Below are 26,509 nucleotides of genomic sequence, written 5' to 3'. Positions count from 1 at the left end.
TATTTACATTCTTGCTCTATTTCATAATGTCTGAGCTGGGTTCATCTTAGAATGAATCTTCCAATTTTGTGGGAAATTGGTTACTTTATTTTATATATATATATATATTTTTTTTATTTAGAGGATAATTACAATATTGTGATGGTTTTTGTCATACATTAGCAAGAATTGGCATTAGGTATACATATGTCCTCTCCCTCTTGAATCTCCCTCCCACCCCTTAGGTTGTTATAGAACACTAGCTTTGGGTTCCCTGCATCATGATGGAACTCCCACTGGCTATCTATTTTACATATGGTAATGTATATGCAGATATTTATTCTGTGGCATCCAGAAACCCTTAGCCACATTTGAGAGGAAAGGTATGGAACCTGGAGGAATGGGTTTTCTGGAAGACAATCTCTCTAGTTAAGTGAATTGTAATGTCGTCATATACATGATGAACTATTAGCCATTAAAAAGGCTTATGAAGAGTATAATTTTTAAATGCGGGAAATTCTTATTTTACAATAATAAATAAAAAAGACAAAAGAGAAGTCAACGTTGACCATGACTATAAAAGAAAGAAGTGACAGGAACAATATTGGGAATTTGAAACAGAGGTATAGGAAAATACCCCAAAAGAAACCAACGGAAATGTTAACAGTGGTAGTCTTTGGGTGGTAGATTTCCAGGAAAGTTTTTCTTTGAACTTTCAATTTTCTTGTTTTTTTTTTTTCCCCCCTCCTAATTTATGATGCGTGTAGAATGTTTAGTAAGGAAAAAGTGAACTGGGGTAAACATAAAAATTGCATCTCTAAGGGACTCACTTATAAAAACATAAACATTATGACCACTGTTCTGGCTGTTCAGAGAAATTACACTACCACCCACGCCCCTGCTTTTTTATTTTTAATGTGATTTTTGACAGTTGAGGTCAACATAAAACTTCTACTGTAAACATAAAAATAACGATAGGTCCAAAACTAGGTGGCTCAGCTTTCTCTGTGATTTAACTTCTTGGCCATTTAAAGTTTTATCTCTGAGTAACAACAAACTATTCCTATTAGCATTGAAAGTAAAGTAATTCAGAACAAAATGCAATTCTTGGTTGTCCGAAAAAGGATTAAAAGTCTTCTATACAAAAATAGAAAATTGTTCACAGGGATATAATTTGAAAGTCTGAAAGCAGCACATTTATGTGTAAAAAGGTCATTTTGTTTTAATTCTCCCTTACGTAACTCACATACTAAAATTTAAGGAGGCTGAGTTTGTTCCATGTGAGTGCTCTTTAATAGTGCTGTCATTCCGTTTCTTCTAAGTACAGCTTTACATAAGCATCCCCATGTGGAAATTCCAAGGTCAGAATAATTCAGATTCTCTCCTGGGGACGAACTGTGTTTGTCTCGTGTAAGATGACGGAATGTCCCTGTAGTGAGATGGCTCTGGGTTCGGTCTGCAGACTCTGCTAAGACTCAAGCCCCTGGATGTGGTCCAGCCATGATCTCCATCAGTGTGGTCACAGGGCCGCTCTGAGCTGGCATTTGCAGCTGCTGCTCTCCCCTGCCCTGAGCACCTGCCCTGCAGAGACTTGAACTTGGTCTATCCAGGCATGTTCTAGTCAGCTGCTGTTGGTCTGCATCTTACTACTGTGGGGCTTTGGGTTAATCGGTAACTTAACTTTTTGTGGCAGGAAAACTTATTGAGAATCAGTTTTTTTTTACATTCTCCAGACCCTGTGCTCACCATCCCTTTTCTCAGCAGCAGACTCGTGGTATTTTCCTGCCTTGGGGTTTTTTTGCACAAGGAAAGACATTGCCATGGACCACTTTTTGCTTTGTTAAAGTTCAAACTCGGCCAGCTTCTTCTATGCATTCTTAGAAAGACAGGAGAAAGGGAGACTCTTTGAGAGAAGCAAGAAGGAAGAGACAGATATACCTGTCACTAAAAAAGGGGAGGCCTGGGAAGGGGAGGAGCCCAGAGATTTGAGTAGCTAGAGGAGGATGCTAGTGCCCAGAGAGGAAAGGTGTGTAGTGAGGTATACCTTGACCTACCCCAGCCCCTCAAAGATCCTTGACATTGCAGGTCACACAGAAGACATGGCATGTCTCATTTCAGAGGACATTTCCTAGTACAGAAAATGGGCATCCAGCAGGTAATCATGCAGTTGGATAAGAAAGGACAGGGCCAGACCCCCCCAATGCTTTAGCACACTGGGCAAGAACTGGAATCCTGAGTCAGGTCCCGTGAAGGAAGCCCTCTAATGGCTGAGATGTCATTTCTTGCCATCCCAGTGGAACCATGTTAGGAGTTAGATTTAATTAAATTTTAGAGCATAAAATAACTGGACATTTCTTACTCATTTGAATTTGTGTATATTTCTGCTTTGGCTGTTTGAACCTCTATTTCTTCATCATATCCTGGAGATCAAACACTTGCCTCATAGTATCACTGTAAGGATTAAGTTAGGTTAAGATGGGAGGACCTGGGAAGGCCATTGGCCATACTCACTAGGTGGTTGGTTGCTGTTGATTCTCTAAAAAGAATGTTTTTTCCCTTCACTTCAAGATGGGACTGCCAGAAAGAATGGCAGAAGCTGCCATTCAGCTTCTATGGAAGGCTTTGGGTTAGGGAAGGCAGAGGGGCAGTGATTTTAAAAGTAATAATAATGATTGCTACTTTTTTTGGCGTCTATTAATTGGGGACTTTTTAATATTGAGGTTTAAACTGATTTGGGCTTTCCGGGTGGCTCAGTCGTAAAGAATCTGCCTGCCAATGCAGGAGATGCAGGAGACTCAAGTTTGATCCCTGGAGCAGGAATATTCCCTGGAGAAGGAAATGGCAACCCACCCCAGTATCCTTGCCTGGGAAATCCCATGGACAGAGGAGCTGGCAGGCTACAATTCGTAGGGTCACAGAGTCAGACACGACTGAGCACACATGCATGCACATAAGTTGATTTACAATATTTTCTTTCAGGTACAGTACCTGAATTCACAATTAAAAATTCACAATTTTAAAAGATGGTAATCCATTTATACTTATTATAAAAATTGGCTACATTCCCTGTGCTGTATAATATGCCCTAGTAGCTCCTTTTATGTATAGCAATTTATATCTCTTAGTATCTCTTAGTACCCTAAGCCTGTTCTCTATAACTGTGAGTCTTTTTTTTGTTGTTGTTGTTATATTTACTAGTCTCATTTTTCAGATTCCACATATAAGTAATAATATAGAATACCTGTCTTTCTCTGACTTATTTCACTAAGCCTAATGCCATTCAGGCCCATCTGCACGGTTGCAAATGGCAAAACTTCATTCTTTTTTATGGCTGAGTAGTATTCCATTCCACCCACATGCTGTATCCTTTTATTCATAATGATAGGCAGTATTTATTAAGAACCTGTTATGGATCAGACATTCCTGGACTATAAATCTTGTCAGAGGTTTTTCATCTGTTCTGTGGAGTTCTAAGATTCCATGGAGGGTCTCAGGAGCTGCAGTGAAGGGTCAAAGGGAAACCTGTGAGTCCACATACAGGGCTGATTCCTTGGCTTCAACTAGGTCAGTTTTGCATTTACCTGCTTAATGCATTGATCCTCTACATGAGACTTTGTTTGAGAAGTAGTATGTCTTTTAAAAATGTTGGAAAACTTCTACAGAAATATTGGATCATGATGGCAATCTAAACAAAAACATGTTCATCCAGCCTTCCTCCCCTGATCTAAACCCTAGAACTAACCTAAAGGATATATATATCTACAGATACCTATAAATATATAGATTCTATATGTCTTTAGATATATAGATATTTGAAGATCCTGTTGACTTGCAAGAATTTCTCTAAACGGATCAAACATTCTGCACAAACTGTTGAAATACAGAAAGTAGAACTGAGATAATACTGAAAAGGGACCCCTGCCCAACATTAAAGAAGAGGGCACCTATAAATTGTGAGTCAGGCTTCAGTACTGCTCCAATACTCAATATTTTCCAGTAGTTAGGGAAAGGAGATAAACGGTCAGGAGGCAGTCCCAAACCAACATTTAGGGTGATTCTGGTAGCATTCCAGCAGCAGGGACAATCAGGCAGTTCCTCTTTTCTTCCTTCCACCTGTGCTACGCAGCAAACAGCCAGAGTAATTCCAACAGGACCTCTCGGGGATTATAAGCAAAGTAATAACCAAGAGATGTGTGTACCCCATAAGAAGTGGGAGTTCCCATGCTCAGAAGACCAGCTACTGATCCACTTGATCTGGTGGTATATCCTTCCTCTAACCATAGGAAGCAGAAACAACGAACAGATAAGCACTCGAACATATACGCAAGGCTAAGAGATAATGGAAAATGCAGACAGATGAACAACTGAGAATCACCAAGTATTTGAAGAAAAACAAAGAGGTGTCCCAGAAGGAAAGAATGGAGGGAATGAAGGGAAAGAAATATTAAAAAACCAACAGAATAAAATAGCTCATTGTCAATGAAAGACATGACACCTCCAATGAAAAGAGCCCATTAGTGCTGCTTCAAATGAATAGAAAAACAAAGCAAAACCCAGATCACATCCAGACACTTGATGGTAACATTTCAGAAAACAAGGATAGATGACAATTAAAAAATTATCCCTAGGTAAAGAAATTAACAGCTAAAGTAAAGCATATTACTTGGGAGAAGGAGACCATCATCTATTATTATAATTTTGTAAAAATTATAGAAAACCCTGGCGTCACATGGGAATAAAGTCCAAAAATAAAATCACACAAGGCCAGTTCCCAGGGTCTGCCTCACAATACCAACTCTAGTGTCATCTAGAGCTAGCTGTTCATCTGGCTACATACCAGTGAGGTGCACTTTTAATCATGAGCTGTCTTCCCATTAGCTCACACCTATTTCAGTGACTAATTTTGAGACTGGCGTGGGTACCACTGAGGACACAGGGCCCACCCCTCACATCCCTACTTACCAAAATGGAGTTGCTGCTGTTTTTCTCTCCGTGGAGACTCTCACTCTCTTCCATGCCATGTCTTTCCTGCACAACATCAGCTCGTCCCAATCCAAGAACAGTGCTGAGTGGAGAATGGGAACCAACCTCCAGTCAGGTTACCTGCGAGTCCACACGAAGGTGAAGGTTATTATACCTTATAAGAGCAGCTTGCAGAGAGGCAGGGCATGAGACAATGGGAAATGAGAGGGACCATTCTGATGGGGAAGCGGTGAGGACAACAGAGAAAGGAAGGCTGGTCTGCAGAGGGGCTACAGCATAGTGTTTCCCCAGGGCTAGGGAGTAGAGGTCCTGAAGTAAAGAGGGTAAGCGGAATGCAGTGTAGAAAATCAGATTTTGTCAGATCAAATAGGATTGATATGGGAAAATACAAGATAGTGTTAACTAAAAGTAATCTGGATCAAAGAACCTGTGAACACAGTTTGATCCCTGAAGGTGTGTTTTCTTTAAATCTTTTATATGCCTGCTACATGCTGAGGGCACAGCAGACAAGAGGCATGAATGGAAAGCCTGCCATTTGTACCCCCAAAGGGCTTATAGATCAGCATCATAGATAGCTTTCAAAGTAAACAAAGGTTAAGAGTGACTCTCACTGGCTGTAACATTGTTCTTTTAGTATCGCTAAGTCCTGTTCAATTCTTTTGCAACCCCATAGACTGTAGCCCTCTAGGCTCCTCTGTCCATGGGATTTCCCGAGCAAGAATACTAGAATAGGGTACCAGTTCCTTTTTCAGGGGATATTTCTGACCCAGTGATCGAACCTGCATCTCTTGCACTGGCAGGCGGATTCTTTACTGCTAAGCCACCTGGGAAGTGGTTGTAAAACTAGGAGTGAGTTAATTTTCTTCCTTATAAATCATGCTTTCTACAATAGCTATGTATGCCTTTTATGAGAGAAAAGCAATGAATCTTATATTTTAAATACACAAACACTACAGAAAAATGAAAACAAAGGAGACTAGGCTATAGAGAATCGATTCACACTCATCAGGCTAACAACAGCTTTATTTATAAAACACAATGCCAATTTTATTTATTCAGCCATGTCCAAGATCTTACGATAGCGGCCGAGGTTATACAGAGGGTTAGGATAAATCCTTGTTCACAAGGAAGATTAAATTATGGTTTATGTGGTATTTATGGAAGAGGGAGCTGGAAGAATGGTTAACAGATAAGGCACGTATTAATAATTGTATTTCTTTGATGAATAAAATAAGGGCTAACTAGAGGTGTATGCGGAGAAGGCAATGGCACCCCACTCCAGTACTCTTGCCTGGAAAATCCCATGGATGGAGAAGCCTTCTTTCCTTGCTTATGATAAAGCTTATTTCTAGGAAAGGTCTTAGCAATATTTAAAATTTATACTGATGAAAACAAACCTGTAACACATGCAACAAATATCACTTCTTGAAGAGATGATGCTGGTGTTACCACTGCCTGTGAAACCAGGTTGGAGCTGAACATCTGATGAGGAGCCAGAAACAGAATCCCCAAGTGATGAAGTGTTACCAAACACAGAGAGACTTTCCTTTTTCAAGACTTTCCTCAGTATTACTGGTCTCCCTAAACTCAGGCTTGGGTTTAAGCAGTTTCTGTTTTTAAAAAAATTTATTTATTCACTTAGTTTTATTTTTGGCTGAGTCTTTGTTGCTGCACAAGAACTTTCTCCAGCTGTGGCGAGCAGGGGCTACTCTCTAGCTGTGGAGTGCAGGCTTCTCATTGCGGTGGCTTCTCTTGTGGAGCGTGGGTTCTAGGCAAGCGGGCTTCAGTAGTTGTGGCCGCATGAATGCAGTTGCCCCAAAGAATGTGGAATCTTCCTGGACTGGGGATCAAATTCATGTCCCTTGCACCAGCAGGTGGATTCTTAACCACTGGACCACAGGGGAACTCCAGCAACTTCTATCTAAATGAGTAAACAGTCATAATCTCTTGCTCACTGATAAACATACGCTGTTCAGGGCTAGCAATTAGTTGGTCACACATTTTCAGCGTTTGGTCTTTGGAGACTTTTTCAAAGACTGTGCTTGTGATGCCACTGTCGGCACTGCTATCTTTGGACTGACCTGTACTCACCACTCTCTCAGCAATCTCCCCGTGACTCAAAGAAAGCATGGGGGCGTCGTTATGTGTTCAGCATCTCTTCAAAGTCTGCTCCTTTCAACTCCATTTACACTGTCAGCTGATACATTTTTGGCAAAAGTAATGAGCTTTGCTATCATCTTTTAACCAGAGTCTCTAAATACTTCAAAATCTTTATCGGTCAGGTAATTTTCAAACATCATTGTGGCCCAAAGTCTGTACTAGTTAGCGTTGATTTACTGACATCATTCTAAGCGTTAGCCGTTGTGTTGGTGGCTCAGAGGGTAAAGAACTGACTGCAATGCAGGAGACCTGAGTTCGATCCCTGGGTTGGGAAGATCCTCTGGAGAAGAAAATGGCAACCCGCTCCAGCATTCTTGCCCAGAGAATCCCACCGACAGAAGAGCCTGGTAGGCTACAGTCTGTGGGATCGCAAAGACTTGGGCATTACTGAGTGACTAACACAAAGGGCATTCTCGAGACTAAATTCTTAAGGAAATCTTGGATTTTCAGGCTCCTGTTGACCAAAGCAAGAATACTACTCAAAAAAAGGAAAAAAGCATTTATACCTGTTCTTCAAGGAGCCTAGAATTCCCTGGTCACAGGGTCATATTATGGATGTAACACTGGGGGAAAAGTAAGTGCCATAAACATTATTTTTCACAAGAAGCTCAGGAGGGGGATGTGCAGAACAGTTGTCCAGGCACAGTAAAGTTTTGTAATTGTCTTCCAGTCCAGCTTGCTTGCAATGAGTTCATGTTGCTGGCACAAAGTGCTAATACAACCAATCCAAAAAGATTCCTCTTGTTATTGGTGCTTTCCTGTTTGCATAATACTGCAAAGGTAAACTGTGTACACCTTTTTGTTTTTTTAATGTATTCATCTGGCTGCACTAGGTCTTAGTTTTAGCACGTGGGATCTAGTTCCTAGACCAGGGATCAAACCCGGGCCCCTTGCACTGGAAGCCTAGAGTCGTAGCCACTGGACCACCAGGGGAGTCCCTGTGCACACCTTTTAAACATCTTGGATACAGACTTTTCTCAATCACTGTCAATTTGAACTTGTGTGTGTCTGCAGCCTAAGCACAACCAAGAACAGTCAACCTTTGCTTGGCATCCTAGATATCTGTTGGTGCCTTTTTGTCCGCCATTGTTAAGGTTTGTCTAGGAATGCAGTAGCAGTACAGAGCTGTAAATGTGTTCAGGGCTAAGGTTTTCATCAGATATAATCTTGGCAAATTCATCAATATCATTTTCAGTGGTCTCGTGGTCATCAGCAGCTTCTTCACCACAGATTTTAAGATACTTGATACCATGATGCTTTTAAAAGTTTTACAGCCAGTCTTCTGAATATTCACACTCACTCTCAATGTTCAGTTCTTCATGGTATAGCCTAGCTTGTTTTATGACCTACAAGGCAGTCAGTGGTGTATATTGACTTCTTTGTTGTTGAATCCATTCAGTTAACACACAGTCAGGATCCTTGTTTTTGGTCCTATGAAATGTTTTTCTATTTTTCACTAGCACTTAGTTATCACTGTCACCGTAAAATTTTAAGAACTTATCTTTCTGTCTGTACAAGTCATAAATGTTGATGGTTCCCACACCATATTATTCAGTAAGGCATCTCACAGACATACCACCACCAAGCTTTGCGGTAACTCCACTTTCTGAGCTACTGACAAAGACAGATGCATCCTTTTCTTCTGTTACCCAGAGGCATGTCTTTAACTCTTTGGGTCATTTTCACAGTGCAATTAATCCTCAAGCCACCAAATGTCAGCCGAGAGGAGACATTAGTGGTGATGGACATGAGTGCTGAGATATACCTAAGGCTGCAGAGCTGAGGTTTTGCTTCCAAATAATCCTGGTGCCAAACTTATAAAAATGCTTTTGGGTCTCAGACAGTACTTTTTTGGTTTTGTGTTTCATCTATTTTGGAACTGTGGAGTAGAGACTGTAGATCTGTATTAAAAATATCATTTTAATGATGACAAGACTGAGGCTCAATTAGTAACTTGATTTTCTATTTCTTTTCAGTCTCCTAAACTTCGGCCACTTTATTGGACAAAGAAATTTTATTTTTTTTTGGTATTGTCTGCCAAGATGATTTGAGTTGGAATATTTTTAGCAAAGGAACCTAATACTCTTGGCTGTTTGACTGACATAGCCAATAGTTGAGGCCCGTGCTGGGCAGTGTGAAGATGCCTAGGCAAGAAGAGGCTGGATGTGCTAAATTTATAGTCATTGAATCTAGATGTTTCTTTTTCTTCCAAATGATCTGTTTGGTACTTAATCTGTCTAGATACTTATTGTCCCACAATGAGTAATCAGGACAAATGAGAGAAAACAGCTCATTTCAGATCTGTCTCAAATACTCCTACAAGTTTCCCATAAATATCCACTCATCTGAAAGGTTTTGTTTGTTTTTTCTAATGATTCCCTAAATTATACATCCCAACTGTGACTCAGAATTATTGTTCATCAAGTTTCAGAATTAAAAACGTATTTTAGACATTCTGCTAAAATATTTCCTTTAACTTAGAAAGAATTCATTAGAATCTTGACTGCCTTTTAAGAGTCTGTCGTTAGGGTCCTACATCAAATATTATTCTATAAGTTCTTTGTGGAGGACCGGCCTTTCTCCCTTAGTCTCATCATCCCCATATTTGTGTAGATCTTCATGGAACATCTATAATGAACTGGAGATTGTTGATTCAGGCCTAAATCTTTTTCTCTTTTCCCATTACGTGCGAGAGCAGTCCTTAGGACTGAGGGGTTTATAAAACTATGTAAAGCACAGTTCCTGTAATCCCAGAAGTTTAAAACCTAGTAAATAAAATGAGAAATATATAAAATCCAATGAAAATTCTCTATCTCAGGAGAGGAAGGGATCACATTTGTTACAATCTATACCACACTTATGTTATTTTTTTACACTGGTTTCTCCTGTAAGACGGCAATAATAACTACCATTTATTGGTCTCTTCTGTACCCAACAGAAGCTGGCATTTAAAAAGCACCAGACTCAGAAATGTCCATTGACCTTGCTCAGTGTCACAAAATTCTAAGTGAGAGAGTCTGGAATTGACCCTACTACTCGACTGCTGCTGAGTCACTTCAGTCGTGTCCGACTCTGTGTGACCCCATAGATGGCAGCCCACCAGGCTCCCCCGGCCCTGGGATTCTCCAGGCAAGAACACTGGAGTGGGTTGCCATTTCCTTCTCCAATGCATGAAAGGGAAAAGTGAAAGTGAAGTCGCTCAGTCGTGTCCGACCCTCAGCAACCCCATGGACTGCAGCCTTCCAGGCTCCTCCATCCGTGGGATTTTCCAGGCAAGAGTACTGGAGTGGGGTGCCATTGCCTTCTCCAACTACTTGACTAGAAAGCTCTATTTATTTTTCACTCTAACTTAAACAACACTCTTTCCTTTGCCTTCAGCATATATTCTGTGTTCCCACCTGTCTCTTCACTATAGTCCGTTCTCCTACTTTAGAAAAGAAAGGCATACCCTAACTTATCTGAAATCTTATGGTGTATTATCTCAATAAGTAAAAATCTCTGGTTGCCCAACAAAAGGATTATTCAAACGACTGGGAGACTTCACTGGAGATCCAATGGTTAAGACTTTGTCTTTCGATGCAAGTGGTGCAGGTTTGATCAGGGAACTAAGATCCCATATGCTTTGTGGCCAAAAGACTGAAACATAAAACAGAAGCAATATTGTAACAAATTCAATAAATATTTTAAAATGGTCCATATTAGAAAAAAATCTTAAATAAGGCTCCTTGAACAATTAATCAAGGCACATAAAATCCTAACGTTTGTCTTTCTTATACATATTTCTGTTAAGAGAAAAATGTTGCTTTAGAACCAGCATATTTTGGCCAGTGTTTGGATACTCTGAATTAAAACAGAATAGGTATTGGGGGTGACTGTGCCTCGGCCCTTTATGGACTAGAATCAAAGAATGCAGTGCCCTTGAAAGTTCCATGATAGTAAAGGAAAGACAGCTTAGATTTTTTTTTTTTTAAGGAAAGCAATTTTTTTCAGCTACTTAAAGAATGCTCATCTTGGCACTTGTCATTAGCTAGAAAAAATTATAAGATTTTTCTCAGGTTAGTTGTCTATCATCCAATAAGGGAGCTAAACCTTATTTTATCAAATCAGATCATGAGATACTTATCCTGATTAAAGTCCATTCCCATTTTTAATATTTATTTGATTGTGCCAGGTCTTAGGTGTGGCTTACAGGAGCTTTAGCTGTGGCCTGTGGGACCTAGTTCTGTGACCAGGGATTGAACCTGGGCCTCCTGCATTAGGAATGCAAGGTCTTAGCCACTTAGCACAGGACAACCAGGGAAGTCCCCCATTCCCATTTTATTTCATCTTTTGAGTTACTTACTGTTTACTATCTCCTAATAGCTTCCCAGGTGGCTCAGTGGTGAAGAATCCACCTGCCAATGCAGGAGACACAGGAGATGTGGGTTTGAGCCCTGGGTTGGTCATTACGATCTCCTGGAGTAGGAAACAGCAACCCTAATAACAACATCTCCTAATAACAACAAGTGAATTTGCTAGATGCTGGGCCAATTAGTTATTAGCTGTGTGACAGAGACTGGTTGTGTGCTCATCAACTGGGCTTCTTCCTGGGTGTGAAGGAAAACCACATTTCCCACTCTCCCCTGCAGTCAAACTGGGACCACATGCCTAGGTTCCTATCCCAGGAACATGAGCAGAAGTAATCGACACCACTTTCCAGGCCTAGTTATAAACTCTCTGGGCACCATTATTCAAGCTCTCTCTTCTCCTTCTGCTGGGCCCACGGAGGTCAAAACTGCAGATTACCAGATGAAAGGAACCAAGCCACTGTTCTGAAGACAACTGCACAGGGGTGACCCTACTATCACTAGGGCTATGACATGAATGACAAATAGGGTGGAGCTGTAATTTTTTAAAATAGCATCTACCTTTAATTACCCTGATTAATATAAACAATGTATACTTTTATTATGGAGAAGTAAATGGCAACCCACTCCAATATTGTTGCCTGGGAAATCCTGTGGACAGAGGAGCCTGGCAGGTTACAGACCGAAGAGCTGGACACAACTTAGCGACTAAACAACTACTTACTTTTATTAAGCATACCAGATTTCGAATCAAGATTCCTAAAGAATATCACACCTGTTCTCATAGATCTTGATTTATATGCAACTTCTACTCTTAGCTGGATACTACATTGCATTATTGCAAATTAAGAAATGAAAAATGTGTTGCTTTGTTTAAGTCATGTAAAATTACTTATATGAGAGCTGTATCATCGTAATCTTGACAGCTCATAGAAATACACTGTACAACATGGATTCTGTAACTTCTCAGTGATTTTGATACTGTTACTTAAAAGAAATATTAGCATATCTGAATTGAAAAATAAAATCTGACTTTTTCTGTCAGAAAATAAGTCATATTTTAGAGATTAGTTTCCAAATGAGGACTGGCTTTATTAATTGGGTCATATGGCTTTGTCATTTGTGGTCTGGTTGACCACAAGATAGGGGTACTTTCCATATATTCAGTGAATGAAAGCTTTAAGTCTTGACATAACTATATTTAAAATATGCTAAAAGAAGTTTATAAAAAACACTTTACTATCATAAATAACTGAAATTAGTATCTCCAATTTTGACTGAGTATATTGGTTTAAATGAAACACTGCTGAGTGAAAGAATAAAAGGTAAAATTAACATTTACTAGATAATCTGTGATAATAGCATTTTTGGTGCAGTTTCAGAGACTGAGACTCTTAATATCTGTCTAATAAAACCTTTTATAAGTGAGATGGTTTCTAATTTATAGCTTTCAATAAAACTAAAAAGAGGACCTAATTCAATTATTAGCTGATAAAACTTTTAAGTAATTTTGGATAATAAATCACTTATTTTTGACATCTAATTTGAAAGAAGTTAAAGAAATTGGGTGACACTGCCATAATTTCTATTATTATATTATTATTGTGAAAAACAGCAAGAGAATAGAAGTGGCACTTTGTCCTATTTTTAGAAATAATGTTCTTCTAGGAGTACCTCAACTAATGATATACGGAATTTAGAAAAATGGTAACAATAATCCTGTATACAAGACAGCAAAAGAGACACTGATGTACAGAACAGTCTTTTGGACTCTGTGGGAGAGGGAGAAGGTGGGATGATTTGGGACAATGGCACTGAAATATGTATAATATCATATATTAAAGGAATCGCCAGTCCAGGTTCGATGCACGATACTGGATGCTTGGGGCTGGTGCACTGGGACGACCCAGAAGGATGGTATGGGGAGGGGGGAGGGAGGAGGGAGGAGGGAGGAGGGTTCAGGATGGGGGACACATGTATACCTGTGGCGGATTCATTTTGATATATGGCAAAACCAATACAATGTTGTAAAGTTAAATAAAATTAAATTAAAAAATAATAATAAAATAAACTTTTATTAAAAAAAAAATTATTTTTGCCATACTGCATGGCATGCAGGATCTTAGCTCCCTGACCAGGAATTTAACCCTTGAACTCTATATTAGAAACACAGTCTTAACCCACTGGACCACCAGGAAAGTTCCCCCACTAACTTCAATAAAATGTACACGCCTACAAACTTCTACTTAGGTGCTTGGCAATTACGAAAAATATTTAACTGAACTGATTTTTTAACTACGTGTACAACAATAATAATCTTAACTACAGAGTATTTTTTTTTAACTTAGAGGGAACTAAAAAAATTAAAATCTGTATCTGTTTTTGTTTGAAGCACATGATAAGTGATCAATGAAAATCTTTGGAGCACAAATACTCTGTATTAGGGTAAAAAAAACTTGCATTAGGGTGAAAAACTGGGGGAAATGGAATGAAAAAGAGCTCAGGAAGTAAAAAGAACAATGCTCATTTTCTGAGTGCTAAAGAAGAGTTCATGTATTTTTAAAAAATGTGTGCTAGTCTCAGAGTTGCTAACATGAGATCATACTATTCTAATTACTTGGAGCTGATACTTTTCCTTGTGTATCTATTTTTAAAAAATTGGTTAGGTTCTTATAATTTATGTATTCATATTCTGGCTCTGGCACTGCCTATGATGAGACCTTGGGCATGCTGCTTAACTTTTCAGAGCCTTGGTTTTTTCCCTATAAAATGAGAAAGTTGAACCAGATCACTTGCATGTCCCATTATGTCTCTAATATTCTATAACTCTGTGACTAAAGACTCAGAAATATTCCTTTAGATGACTGAAAACAAAAACTACCCAAAGAGGTGTTTCCTTTTCCCCCCTTCTTTCTCATTTTCCTTTTTCTCTCCCAACATCACTAAGGCCCTGTTGGCATACAGCAAAGATTGTATGTTTTGAGGGAGTTACTAAAATTGGTCTCATTATGTTCCAATTAATTACAGTGAATTCACTGGCTTCCCTCAACCAAAAACAGTCAAACTACTCATGACATCATTATTTCCCCTAGTAATGAAAATCTGAAATGCATATAATAAAGGTAATATTTTCTGAAATAAAAAGATCACATTGGCATGATCCTTCTTCCTCCTTCTGAGGAAGACAGAATCTTGAAATAGCTCATCAGAAAGAGAACTCTTTAGAAAAGTTCACCAGAAAGTCTATAATTGCTCCTGAAAAATATGTGAGGTCAGCTAGCACCGCCTTGTGCTATTTTCAAAACAATGCAAGATATAATGCATAAATAGTACTGTTTTGGTTTTAAAAGGTCTGTCTGGTCAAGGCTGTGGTTTTTCCTGTGGTCACATATGGATGTGAGAGTTGGACTGTGAAGAAGGCTGAGCGCCAAAGAATTGATGCTTTTGAACTGTGGTGTTGGAGAAGACTCTTGAGAGTCCCTTGGACTGCAAGGAGATCCAACCAGTCCATTCTGAACGAGATCAGCCCTGGGATTTCTTTGGAAGGAATGATGCTAAAGCTGAAGCTCCAGTACTTTGGCCACCTCATGCGAAGAGCTGACTCACTGGAAAAGACCCTGATGCTGGGAGGGATTGGGGGCAGGAGGAGAAGGGGACAACAGAGGATGAGATGGCTGGATGGCATCACCGACTCGATGGACGTGAGTCTGAGTGAACTCCGGGAGTTGGTGATGGACAGGGAGGCCTGGCGTGCTGTGATTCATGGGGTCGCAAAGAGTCGGACACGACTGAGCGACTGAACTGAAGAAAACTGAACTTTCATTTTGATAATAGAATGGTCTGATTTTTCATATTTGCAGTGAGAAAAAGTCTTGAAATGCTAGTGCTGTGTTCTTCTTTCTTGTTCCAAACTTCCATGTAGTTAGATCCACCCATGTCGACTTGGGGACAACTGAGATTTTTAGATCAGGGATTCAAAGAGAGACAGTTAATAACTCAACTGATGGACTTCCAAAAAACAGCAGAGTAGGGCAGGGAACCCATGTGAGGAGATGGTTGCTGACCAACCCTGGGGAGCTATGTGGAGAGGAGTCCGGGGACTGCAGTTCATCCCCACCATGCGAGTGAGCGTGCCTCTTCGCGTATTAGGAGAACCTCAGGTGCTGCGGTCATCACTGTCAGCTCATGGTTGCACCTGCGCTGGGCCTCTTGGCTCATCCAGCTGAAAGACATCTGCTGCTGCTGCTGCTGCTGCTAAGTCGTTTCAGTCGTGTCCGACTCTGTGCGACCCCACAGACGGCAGCACACGAGGCTCCCCTCTCCCTGGGATTCTCCAGGCAAGAACACTGGAGTGGGTTGCCATTTCCCTCTCCAATGCATGAAACTGAAAAGTGAAAGTGAAGTCGCTGAGTCTTGTCCGACTCTTAGCGACCCCATGGACTGCGGCCCACCAGGCTCCTCCGTCCATGGGAGTTTCCAGGCAAGAGTACTGGAGTGGGCGGCTGCTGCTTAGTCGTGCCTGAATCTTTGCAATCCCATGGACTGTAACCCGCCAGGCTCCTTGGTCCATGGGATTTCTCAGGCAAAAATACTGGAGTGGCTTGCCATTTCCTTCTCTATAGGATCTTCTTAACCGGGGGATAGAACCTGGATCTTGGCAGGTGGATTCTTTACCACTGAGCTACCTGGGAAGCCCAGAGAATGTCTGCCTGTGTCCTAAGACCTTGCTAGGCTCCCAAATGAACTGCTGTGAATTTCAACCTTGTCAACAGGATATATTTGAAAAGATATATATTTAAAAAGATGTTTATCTTTTCAAAATCGTGTGAGATCCTTCCCCACCAGAGGACACTGAAGATGAAGTAGAAAACAGAAACCCCAGCTTTAGGACTTGGAAGAGTCTGGACTGGGAAACCCATCTGTGGAGTATGTGTGTGTGTGTGCGTGTGTGCGTGTGTGCAGTTACATGTATATATTTATGATGAAGAAATATTAAAGTCTTAAGACCAAATGAGATGGCATATAAGAAAGTGCACAGTGTGAACTCCTCTATACATCCTATTAATAAAAGTTTTATTGAATACCTAATGAGGATTTATTGGGCACCTACTATGTGCCAGGCACTGTCCTTGGTACTAGGGATATAGTGGTGAACAAGATGGATGAGGTCTCTGTCTCATAGGTCTGCCCTATAGTGGGAGAAGACATATTATAAACAAAGAAAGTAATTTCAGTTATTGTAAGAACCTTATGAAGAAAGTAAATGAGGTCAGTTGGATAGAAAGTGACTGGCTAGGGGGGTGAGGGGTGAAGGGAGCAACCTCAGGGACAGTGGGCAAAGATCACCTCTTTGGGGAGGGTAACACTGACTAATGACAAGTTAGTCATGGAGAGACATCTGGAGAGAACAGAGGGAAGACAGAGTGCAGAAGCTCTCAGGCAAGTACCAGTTGACCATGTTTTAGAAAGATGGCCAATGATGCAACTTCTGCAAGCTCAGGAGTGGGGAGCCTCCTTCAGTGAGGAGATGATGGGGTATTATAGCTCAACACAGAGTTAAGTGAATAGTGTGTTGTTTCTTTGACACACCACATAAGAAAATTCTTATTACGAATTTAAAAAGAGCTTGTAACAAAAAGCTTCCCTGGGCCCCCTCCTGTCCTGCTTCTCAGAAGCAATCACCCTTACAATCTACTTTTAGTTCTGTTGACATATTTTTGAATAACACACTCCTAACGTTATTTCTTCATGTATTAATTATAGGCACTATCTACTTACTTCCTACAATGACAGATAAGCACTTAGCCAAGAGAGTTATGGTTATTTTTCTGCCTCTACTGGTTACCCTCACACCTATAAATAATTAACTTCTATGTCCTGTTCCTTCATCTCTTGATTCCCAAATTGTAAGACTGGGATATTACAGACCTAAACCTTTCTGTTGCTTTTCTTCCTCCCATTTCCCCCCTGCATGTCTCTGTTGCACACAACCTCCTATGCACTACAGAATACAGTAATTCTAACTCTTTTTTAGCATGTCATACATACAGGACCCTTTATATGTAGGTACTGCCTGCTTTTTCCATCTCCTGTCATTGTCCACAGTAGCTATACTCAAAGTCTTACTGAACTAGGTACTTACAGTTTTTGTAATGACTTTTGTGTGCTCATGTCTTTTTTTTCATTACCTCATATGTTTTCATTGCCTGGAATGGCCACCTTCTACAATTCACTGGCAAACCCCATTCATTCATTTCAGTCTACATGCCACTTTACAAAACCTTCCTTGGTGGATGTCATTTATAAATATAAAAAATATTTATTCAATGGCTGTTATATGCAAGGCACTGTTGTAAGTGTCAGGGTTACAGAGGTTCTAGACAGACACGCATGAGCTTGCATACCAGTGACTTATGCAGATTGAATAAAAACAAATAGCATGATGAAACATATTATGTGTTAGGCTTTACTAAATAACTAACAAATGCTATTTTAATCCTCACAACATTAGGGAGACTTTTATATCCTTCCCGAGGTCACTTCCTGTAAGTGACTGAGTTTATATTCAAACTCAAATCTGTCTATCATCAGAGCTGTCACTCTAAATTATTCTCATTCTGCTCCTATTACTCTTTGTACACTTCTATCATAACATTTGTCATACTGTTTTGAAATTGTGCATGGATTTCCCCATATAAACCACAGGATATAAAAAAAAAAAATCATTCGTGTGACTATTTTCTCAGTTTTCTCAGGATGGCCACAGAAGTAATACCATTCTACAGGCATAAGAGAGAAATGATTGCATTACATACGATGGGTGCTGTAGGGAACAGGGATTATATTCTTGCTTGAAATCTCAGATTGAGAAAGACTTGCTTTAGGACAAAGCCTTCTTAAAGACAGAGATACCTGCTGCATAATGGGTACCTGATAAATGTTTGTTGAACCTGTTATTCAAACCTTTGCAAAAATACCTACTCAGTTTTTGGATTGAAAAACTGTCTACATTAGTCCTGTATTTGGAGATGGCTTTGCAGCAGGAGCTTGGCACTCAAGTCTTCTTTCAGTAGAGTTTCAGGGTGTTCAGTCCAAACTTTAAGAAGCAGTAGGAAGCAGTGGTTAACTGTGCAGACTCTATAGCCATCTACCCAGATTCCAATTCTATCGTTTACTATTTGTACAATAAGTGATTATTTAACATGTGCCAGGCACTTTTAAAAGTACTTTACAGGCATTTCCTGACTAAACCTAACACCTCTGCGTAGTGAATACCTTTACTATTCCTCAATAGTGCTACGACTCAGTTTTCTTCTCTACTAAAGGCAGAGAGTTGGACATGACTTAGCAATAGAACAATAACTAAAGGCAGGATACTGATAACAGAATACTTTACATGGTATCTAGGATTGAATGAGTATAAAATGCTTAGAATAGTATCCAGCACAGAGGAACTTAGTTATTACTACTTGTACAGGCTGTGATCAGAGCAAGAAATCAGCTTGATGTAACTTAATTTTTTCATCTTAAGCTAACGTTCACTTCAAAGGGACTAATGGGAATTATCTGGAATGGGCCTAAATCTTAAGCATCTCCCAATCAAGTTGGCTCTGTGTTTCTAAGGGAAAACTAGTGGCTGGTGCTGAGATGGAAAAAGCAGGAAAAAATACCTCTGAAATCTGTTCAGTTTTCTGCATCTGCTCTGCCATGTCCCAGTTCCACATTATCACCACCTCTTGTTGGGATGGCTGCAATAGCCTCCTGGCTGGTTCAACGGCATTCTCCTTGGCGGCCTCTATTCTCTGCTCCAGGAGATTAACCTTTTCAAAACACAAAGGCAAATAGTATTGTATGATACGCACACTTACAACAGTCCTTTGGTTTCTCATTGTTCTTAGAATAAGAATCCAAATCAGCCACTTAGTTGACTAAGCCTTGTAGGATCTGCCCTTAGCCCATCCCTCTCCACCCACCTCAGCCACATCAGCCTTCATTCATTATTCGGCAAGTATTTGTTTGATCACCACGTATTTACGGAGTCACTGGGGATACAGCAGTGACCAAGAGAAACACAGCTCTTATAGAACTTACCTTTTAGGAGGTGGGAGAACAATGACAACAAAAACCAGACATGTAATAATTACTATAAAAAAGATAATTGCTGGTTGTAATAAGTAGGAAAATGAAATCTAGCCTGCAAATAAGAAAGAGGAGCATTTGAGATAAGACGGACAGTCTTTTCTAAGCAGGTAATATGATAAAAGAGATCTAAAGCAGGAAGAGAAGTGAGTCACATGATAAATGGAGAGGAGAGAATTCAGGTGGAGGGAATCTATGCAAAGGTTCACATATGCTACAAGAGGCTGGTGTGTTTGAGGTACCCAGAGTAGAACTCATGGTACAGAGGTAAGAAAGTGGGGAGTAAGATTGACTGGTACTTGATCCTGTAGGGCCTAGTAGGTCATCATAAGAATTAGGAATTTGGGGGACTTCTGGTAGTCCAGTGGTTAAGATTCTGTCTTCCAGTAAAGGGGGTGTGGGTTAAGACTCTACCCTCCAATGTAGAGGGGGTGTGGGTTCGATCCCTGGTCAGGGAGCTACGATCCCACATGCAGGGCAGTGTGGCCAAAAAAAAAAAACAAACAAACTATGAACTGTTTGTCACATAACTGTTTTGGTTCTATTTTCTTTGTTCTCTCTTCTTTTGTTCTCCCTAATATTCTTTTTTCCCCCTCAAATCTTCTGAAGGTAAGTAGTTGCAGACACTGATACACTTTGCTGCTAAATACTGAAACAAACATCTTTCCAAAATAAAGACATGCTTCTACATGGTTACAAATTATCACATGCCCCCAAATTAATACTGACTCAGTATAATCTACGTGTAATCCATATTTAAATATCCACAATTGTCCACAATATGTTTTTCTTTTTGCAGTTACTTTTTAAAAAATCTATAACCAATGAAGATTCATGAATTTCATTTAGCAACAAGCACCTGCCTTTTGACTCTCTCTTTCCCTAACACTGACATTTCTAGGTCTGTTGACCTGTAAAATGGTCCTCACGATTAGATTCAGGTTAAACATTTCTGTCAGGCTTCCCGGGTGATGCACTGGCAGGAATCTGCCTGCCAATGCAGGAGATGCAGGTTTGATCCCTGGGTTGGGAAGATCCCCTGGAGTAGAAACTAGCAATCCACTCCAGTATTTTTGCCTGGAAAGTGCCATGGAGAGAGGAGCCTGGTGGGCCCCAGTCCAAGGGGTCACAAAGAGTCGGTCTTGAGTGACCACACACACACACACAATCCATTGTTTTAGCATTCACTGATAAGCTTTATCTATGTTGATTTTGGGGCTTCCCAGGTGGCACTAGTGGTTAAGGAACCTGCCTGCCAAAGCAGGAGACATAAGAGACGAGGGCTCAATTGCTGGGTCAGGAAGATCCCCTGGAGGAGGGCATGAAAACCCACTCCAGGGTTCTTGCCTGGAGAATCCCATGGATAGAGGAGTCTGGCAGGCTACAGTCTACAGAGTCCCAAAGAGTTTGACATGACTGAAGTGACTTAACAGGGATGTCAATTTTTACATTGGGAGTTGCAAAGTGGGGACAGTTTACTATTCTTTTTGCATTAACTGGCATTCTCGTGTAAAGAATAGCTTTCCATTTTTAGTCCTTTTCTCCCTCATCCATCCTCCTACAAAGAGGACTTAAAACATTAAATGTGTTATTAAACTATTACCATCATTATTCTTTTGATGCACAATTTGTGCCAAACATGGTCAGTGTAAAACCCTTTATGCCAGATCCAGTGTCCTTTGTTAAATGACTTCATTCATTCTGAAGACTTCTTTGCTTTTTCTGACAAGAATGTTCTAGGCTCACTTTATAATTTTCTTGCCCCAGACCTGGAAGCAGTCTTCTCTCCAAGAGGCACTGTTTTCTTTTAGGGATAAATGGTATTTAGAAACCATTTGGGTGGCTTGGTCCTGGGGTGTTCATTGTTACTGGGGTGCCAGGGCTTCTATGCCTCCAGGCCCTCTCAGTGGACCCAATTAAGATAAAAAAAAGATAATAAAACCCAAACAACCCAGGTCATTCTACTACCAATTCAAATCTAACTTCATGGGATTCTTCTTTACTTTCTATTATATTTATTTCCCTTCTCCCACAGTGAGAACCCTAGAACCAAACATGAATATATTTACTGATTTGCTTTTTCCTATAACACATGCATAATAGTTTCAAAATTATACCAATACCCGTTTCAACATCAAGCCTACTAAGCCAAGTTATTAATTTTTTTGCATTTCTTTTTGCTCTTCATCATATCCCACAACTCCTAACTCCTGAACATAGTATACTGTGCCCAAGTTAACTGAACAAGCTCTTTATCTCTGTGTAGCTATGCTGACAATTTGATATACAGGTAAATTCATCTCTTTCTTTGCATTAAATTTTAGGGCTTGCTTTTATTTTTAGATTTAATTTTTTGAAAAGGCAAACTCTGTTTTTTTTAAAAAGTTACAGAAGTCACATTCTCATCCCCTATAGATAACCATTTACAACTAATTTTCTGTTTTATAGTTTTTGTATTTCTATCTTCAAAAATATACCAAAAATGTGTGTGGAATATATATGTATGTAAACTCTGATTTCTTCTTTTTGCTTACATAACAGTACAGTTTTTATATACTTTTGCATCTTTTTTCTTCACTGAACAATACAAATATCATTTTATTCTAAAACATCACTGAAGTGCTTTAAGCCAGAGGTTGACATGATCATTCCCACCTGAAGCTGGTTTTGCTGCCCTATAAATAATGGAGAACAGGATGTGAAGCAGGCGACCAGCTGGAGGCTGTAGGGGTCTGGGCAATGAAAAGGGAGGGGAGCATTTTATTTCACTTCTAACAAAAAAGTGCAACAGATACATTTGTTTATGAACTGGATGAGAGTGGTGAGGGAAAAGGAGAGCTCAGAGATGATTCCTCCTCATGAATAACTAGGTAGATGTGTGGTAGTGTCATTTACTGAGGCACAGATTAGGGAGGAGAGGCTTCACGTTTTGCAATGAAAAATCACGATCCCATATTGAATATGCCAAGGCAGAGATTAACAGTAAACAAGGAGAGGGTGACCTTTTGCTGGCCCAGAAGCCAAATGAAGAATGTTTCAAGGCTGAAACATTTAACTGTGTGGATGAAACAAACTGTGAGGAATACTTCTGGGAGCGAGAATAAAATAAGGCAGAAAATCCACTGGTTCTTGTATTTATCCTGCCCCTATACCTGGGTGCTTACTCCTCTCTTTTTTTTAAACTTATTTGACATCTAATAACCCTTGGAAATCCAGATCAAACACTACTTGCTCAGGTTCCAGTGACATTGTCTTTAGAAATGCTCTAAACATTTTCTTCAAAACACTCAGTACAGTTGTAATTTCTCAATTATTTGTCTTTGCAATTTTTTGTCAATTATTGGAATATAACAGTGACAGACTTTTATTTTCTTGGGCTCCAAAATCACTGCAGGTGGTGACTGCAGCCACAAAATTAAAAGATACTTGCTCCTTGGAAGAAAAGCTATGACAAATCTAGACAGCATACTAAGAAGCAGGGACACCACTCTGTTGACAAAAGTCCGTATAAAGTTATGGTTTTTCAAGCAGTCATGGACAGATGTGAGAGTTGGACCATAAAGAAGGCTGAGCATTGAAGAACTGATCCTTTCAAACTGTGATGCTGGAGAAGACTCTTGAGAGTCCCTTGGGCAGCAAGGAGATCCAACCAGTCAATCCTGAAGGAAATCAACAATGAGTTTTCATTGGAAGGACTGATGCTAAAGCTGAAGCTCCAATACTTTGGCCACCTGATGTGAAGAGCCAACTCACTGGAAAAGACCCTAACGCTGGGAAAGACTGAGGACAAGAGAAGGGAACAACAGAGGATGAGATGGTTGGATGGCATCACCGACTCAGTGGACATGAGTCTGAGCAAACTCCTGGAGACAGTGATGGGCAGGGAAGCCTGGCATGCTGTAGTTCATTGGGTTGCAAACAGTCAGACATGACTGAACAACAAAGCTCCTGGAGGGTTAGGGTCTGTTTTGGTAGCTCTCCTCCACTGTCTCAGTACGGCCTAGTCTAGTGTGTGGTACTTAGCAGGTTTTCAATAAATATTTGTTGAACAATAAATAAATGTAGCACCTGGAGGGCCCAAGAGTTGGAATCAGTAACAGCTAGTAAAAAGCAATACAGGCATTATGAGGTAAAGACTGGAAGCGTAGATTTTTGGGTAGACTTGGGTAATGAAGAGTTTGACACAGAGGCCCCTAAAGACTTAAGTTCCAGCCCAAACAGTAAATTACAGTTTTATTTGATCATCTCTGCTTTCTTCCCTTTCACATCTACTTTCTCTGCTCATTTTTACTCCTGGCCTTGCATCCCTTCTTTACTCCAAACTGGCTCACCACAAATATGATTTTGTGGGGAAAGAAAGCAAACGGAATGAGACAGTGGGAAGTTAGAAAGGGAAGCGGGGTAGGTTATGGGAAACATAAATGTAGAAAAAGAAAAAGAAAGACAATAAGCTCAACAAAACAGTTACTATGTTACAAATGCTGCTAACCAAATAAAACAGTGGAAAATAAGATCACATGTGAGAGGGCAGGTCTTGAAGTCATCCAGCTGAGTTTAAATTCCTAGTTCCACCATTAATAGCTGTATGCCTTTGAGCAAATTATTTAATCTTGAACTCAGTTTCCTAAAAATCTATAAAAATGGCATAATAACAGTTTAAAATCTATAAAAAGTGCATATTAACAGTATCCACCTCATAGGGTTGTTCTCCAGATCAGTACCATAACCAGTTTTAAAGTGCTTAGGACCACGGCTGGCACAAGGTAAATGCTCAGTTAACGTTAGCAGTTACTTTTCTTTAAAATGAAGCACAGCACGCAGAGATGGCCCAAGTAGTAAATATTTGTCATATGACTGTAATAACACTGCACCAAAAGAAAAGGATCACTTTAAGATAATCAGAGACGATGTACTGGCACTTACATTTGAGCACTGCAAAGACCTTACCTGTGCATGCAAGATAGGTAGCTGCTTTATATTTTCAGAATGGCAAAAACTAGCAAACAAACCCACAAAGAGTGAAGAATGCTTTTGAAAATCTTTTCTGAGAAAAATGTACCTTGTCCATGAGGGCGCCTATGGACAACAGGTAGGATCATGAAGCGAAGGAAGTGAAGTGACCTTCTGGGTGCGGGCAGCGCTCATTCTAAGTTACTCTTTAGAAGCAGAGCCTGTCCCGGTCCACAGTGAAAAGGCCTGCCATTTCTCACCTGGTCCCTAAGGGAGTCGCGGAGTTAAGTGGAGTGGCAGCGGCCTCACTTCGGGGCCTCCGCTACGTCTTTATTGTCTCCAGATTGGAATCCGAGATCCGCAACGCTGCCAAGAGAGGGTGGCACCCACCGCAGCCAGGAAGCAGCATCCTACCCGGCTTGGCACGCGGATACCCGCGGGAAGCTCCGCCCACTAGCCGCTCTCCAGTCTGCTTCCGCCCATTGGTCGCTCGGCATACCGAGACCCGCCCCCAAATTTGAAAGCTTCTCCCGGGAGCGGAAGAAAAATCCACAGAGAGAGACCGCGGCGCTCCAACGCGTCTTTCCGGAAGCTCCGCCCACTCCCAGCGTTCAATGCGGGACCCTGGCCGCCATTGTTTGAATTTGAAAAGGGCAATAACTCAGTGCTGGTCGCGGGTGGGGCTGGCAGGTTAACGTTTGCAGGTGAGGGCCCGAGGAAGGAAATGGGGGACTCCGTACATACCAGGTGAGGTGAAGAAAGGTCTCAGACGGTGTGAGTACCTTCCGACCGGGCTGAAGACGCCCCTCAGGTTACTGTCGATACGTGGGGCTCCGGGTGCTCTGTGGAGGGCTGAACCATTTTACTAGAGTTAGGGTTTAAATCTGGTCTCTGCCGTTTCAGTCCATGGGGTTGCAAAGAGTCGGACACAACCGAGCGACTGAACAACAACAACAATCGCCGCTTATTAACTCTGAGGCAAGGCAAAGTCTTCAGTATCTCTGGGCCTCAGTTTCTTCATCTGTTAAAAGGGCTTAATTATAGAACCTACCTCTTCCGCCTCTTACGAAGATAAGGATAATGTGTAAAACTGTTAGAAACAGTGCCATTGGTATAGTAAGCACTATGTATTTGCAAGCCTTAGTATTTTTATTATTGTTACTGCTGCTTTGAGGATCAGGCCTCCTTTGCCAAATCTGGTGTCCTGTATCCCCAAGGTGAGCATTTTGCTCGGCAAGTGGCTTGGTCTGTTTTTAGGGCAGTCGGGGGCTCGATGTCTGTGCAGTTATTTCCAGACTGCTACCGCCGGTGCCGGGGCGCTCCCTTCTTGGTCTTTGCAGTGCGGAGCGAAAGGGGGGGGTGTGTGGCGTGTGTGATGACTGCAGTCATCTCCACCCACCCACCCTCACCCCCGGTTTGGAAGGTTTCCCCCATCTCATTATACTTTTTGGTTCAGTAATTCCTGCTTAATGTCGCTCTCTAATATTCCTTACTGGAGGGCTAATTGACAGAAGGTCGAGCCTTATGGGTTAGTTTGTTTTTAATCCCCAAGCTGATCAAATTCAGGTTTGAATCCGTTCTTAAAACAAGGTAGCATTACCCGGAAACAGCCTTAACTGTGTACATTTTATTAAATGTCCAAGACCTGAGACTTCAGGTTGCAAAATAATGTAAAAGACTCATAAGTTAATTGTAAAGACTTTTTTTGACTGTATTTTGTGGATGACATGCGGCAACCTCAGTTAGTAATCAGTCTTCAATCATGAAATCTCATTGGAGAGACGAAAAAGGATACCATTTCTCAGACTTGGGAACAGCCTTCCGCAATGAGGTCTTGAACCTTGCTGTTGGCTAGAGATAATATAGGACCAAAAAAAATTTTGCGCATAGAGAATTTTATTTATTATTTAACCCACTTAACCCACTATACAAGGAGTCTTTATCACTGCCTA

General features: G+C 40.7%; 2 protein-coding genes across 6 annotated transcripts in view; one reads left to right on the top strand and one right to left on the bottom strand.

Moving 5' to 3' along the window:
* Positions 1-25,000, bottom strand: part of PANK1 (pantothenate kinase 1) — a 104,326-nt gene extending 79,326 nt beyond the window's left edge. The window contains exons 1-3 of one of the 2 annotated variants that reach the window (XM_027529188.1): positions 24,818-25,000; positions 19,139-19,288; positions 4,942-5,082 (exon numbers count right to left, since the gene is read on the bottom strand). The gene's annotated coding sequence lies outside the window, so the exon portion shown is untranslated. Of the gene's footprint in view, positions 1-4,941; positions 5,083-19,138; positions 19,289-24,666; positions 24,767-24,817 lie in introns of those variants that run through there. The other variant, XM_027529189.1, reaches the window with a different exon arrangement.
* A 168-nt stretch (positions 25,001-25,168) lies between these two features.
* Positions 25,169-26,509, top strand: part of KIF20B (kinesin family member 20B) — an 83,933-nt gene continuing 82,592 nt past the window's right edge. For 3 of the 4 annotated variants that reach the window (XM_027529183.1, XM_027529182.1, XM_027529180.1), the window contains exon 1: positions 25,169-25,304. In XM_027529183.1, coding sequence (XP_027384984.1) covers positions 25,282-25,304 — 23 coding nt within the window. In that variant the 5' untranslated portion in view covers positions 25,169-25,281. The remainder of the gene's footprint in view (positions 25,305-26,509) is intronic. The other variant, XM_027529181.1, reaches the window with a different exon arrangement.

The sequence above is a fragment of the Bos indicus x Bos taurus genome, chromosome 26 (genome assembly GCF_003369695.1).
Source record: "Bos indicus x Bos taurus breed Angus x Brahman F1 hybrid chromosome 26, Bos_hybrid_MaternalHap_v2.0, whole genome shotgun sequence".
In the NCBI taxonomy this organism is placed as follows: Eukaryota; Metazoa; Chordata; class Mammalia; order Artiodactyla; family Bovidae; genus Bos; species Bos indicus x Bos taurus.
Note: the sequence above shows the minus strand (reverse complement) of the source record. Positions and strands in the feature narration are given on the sequence as shown.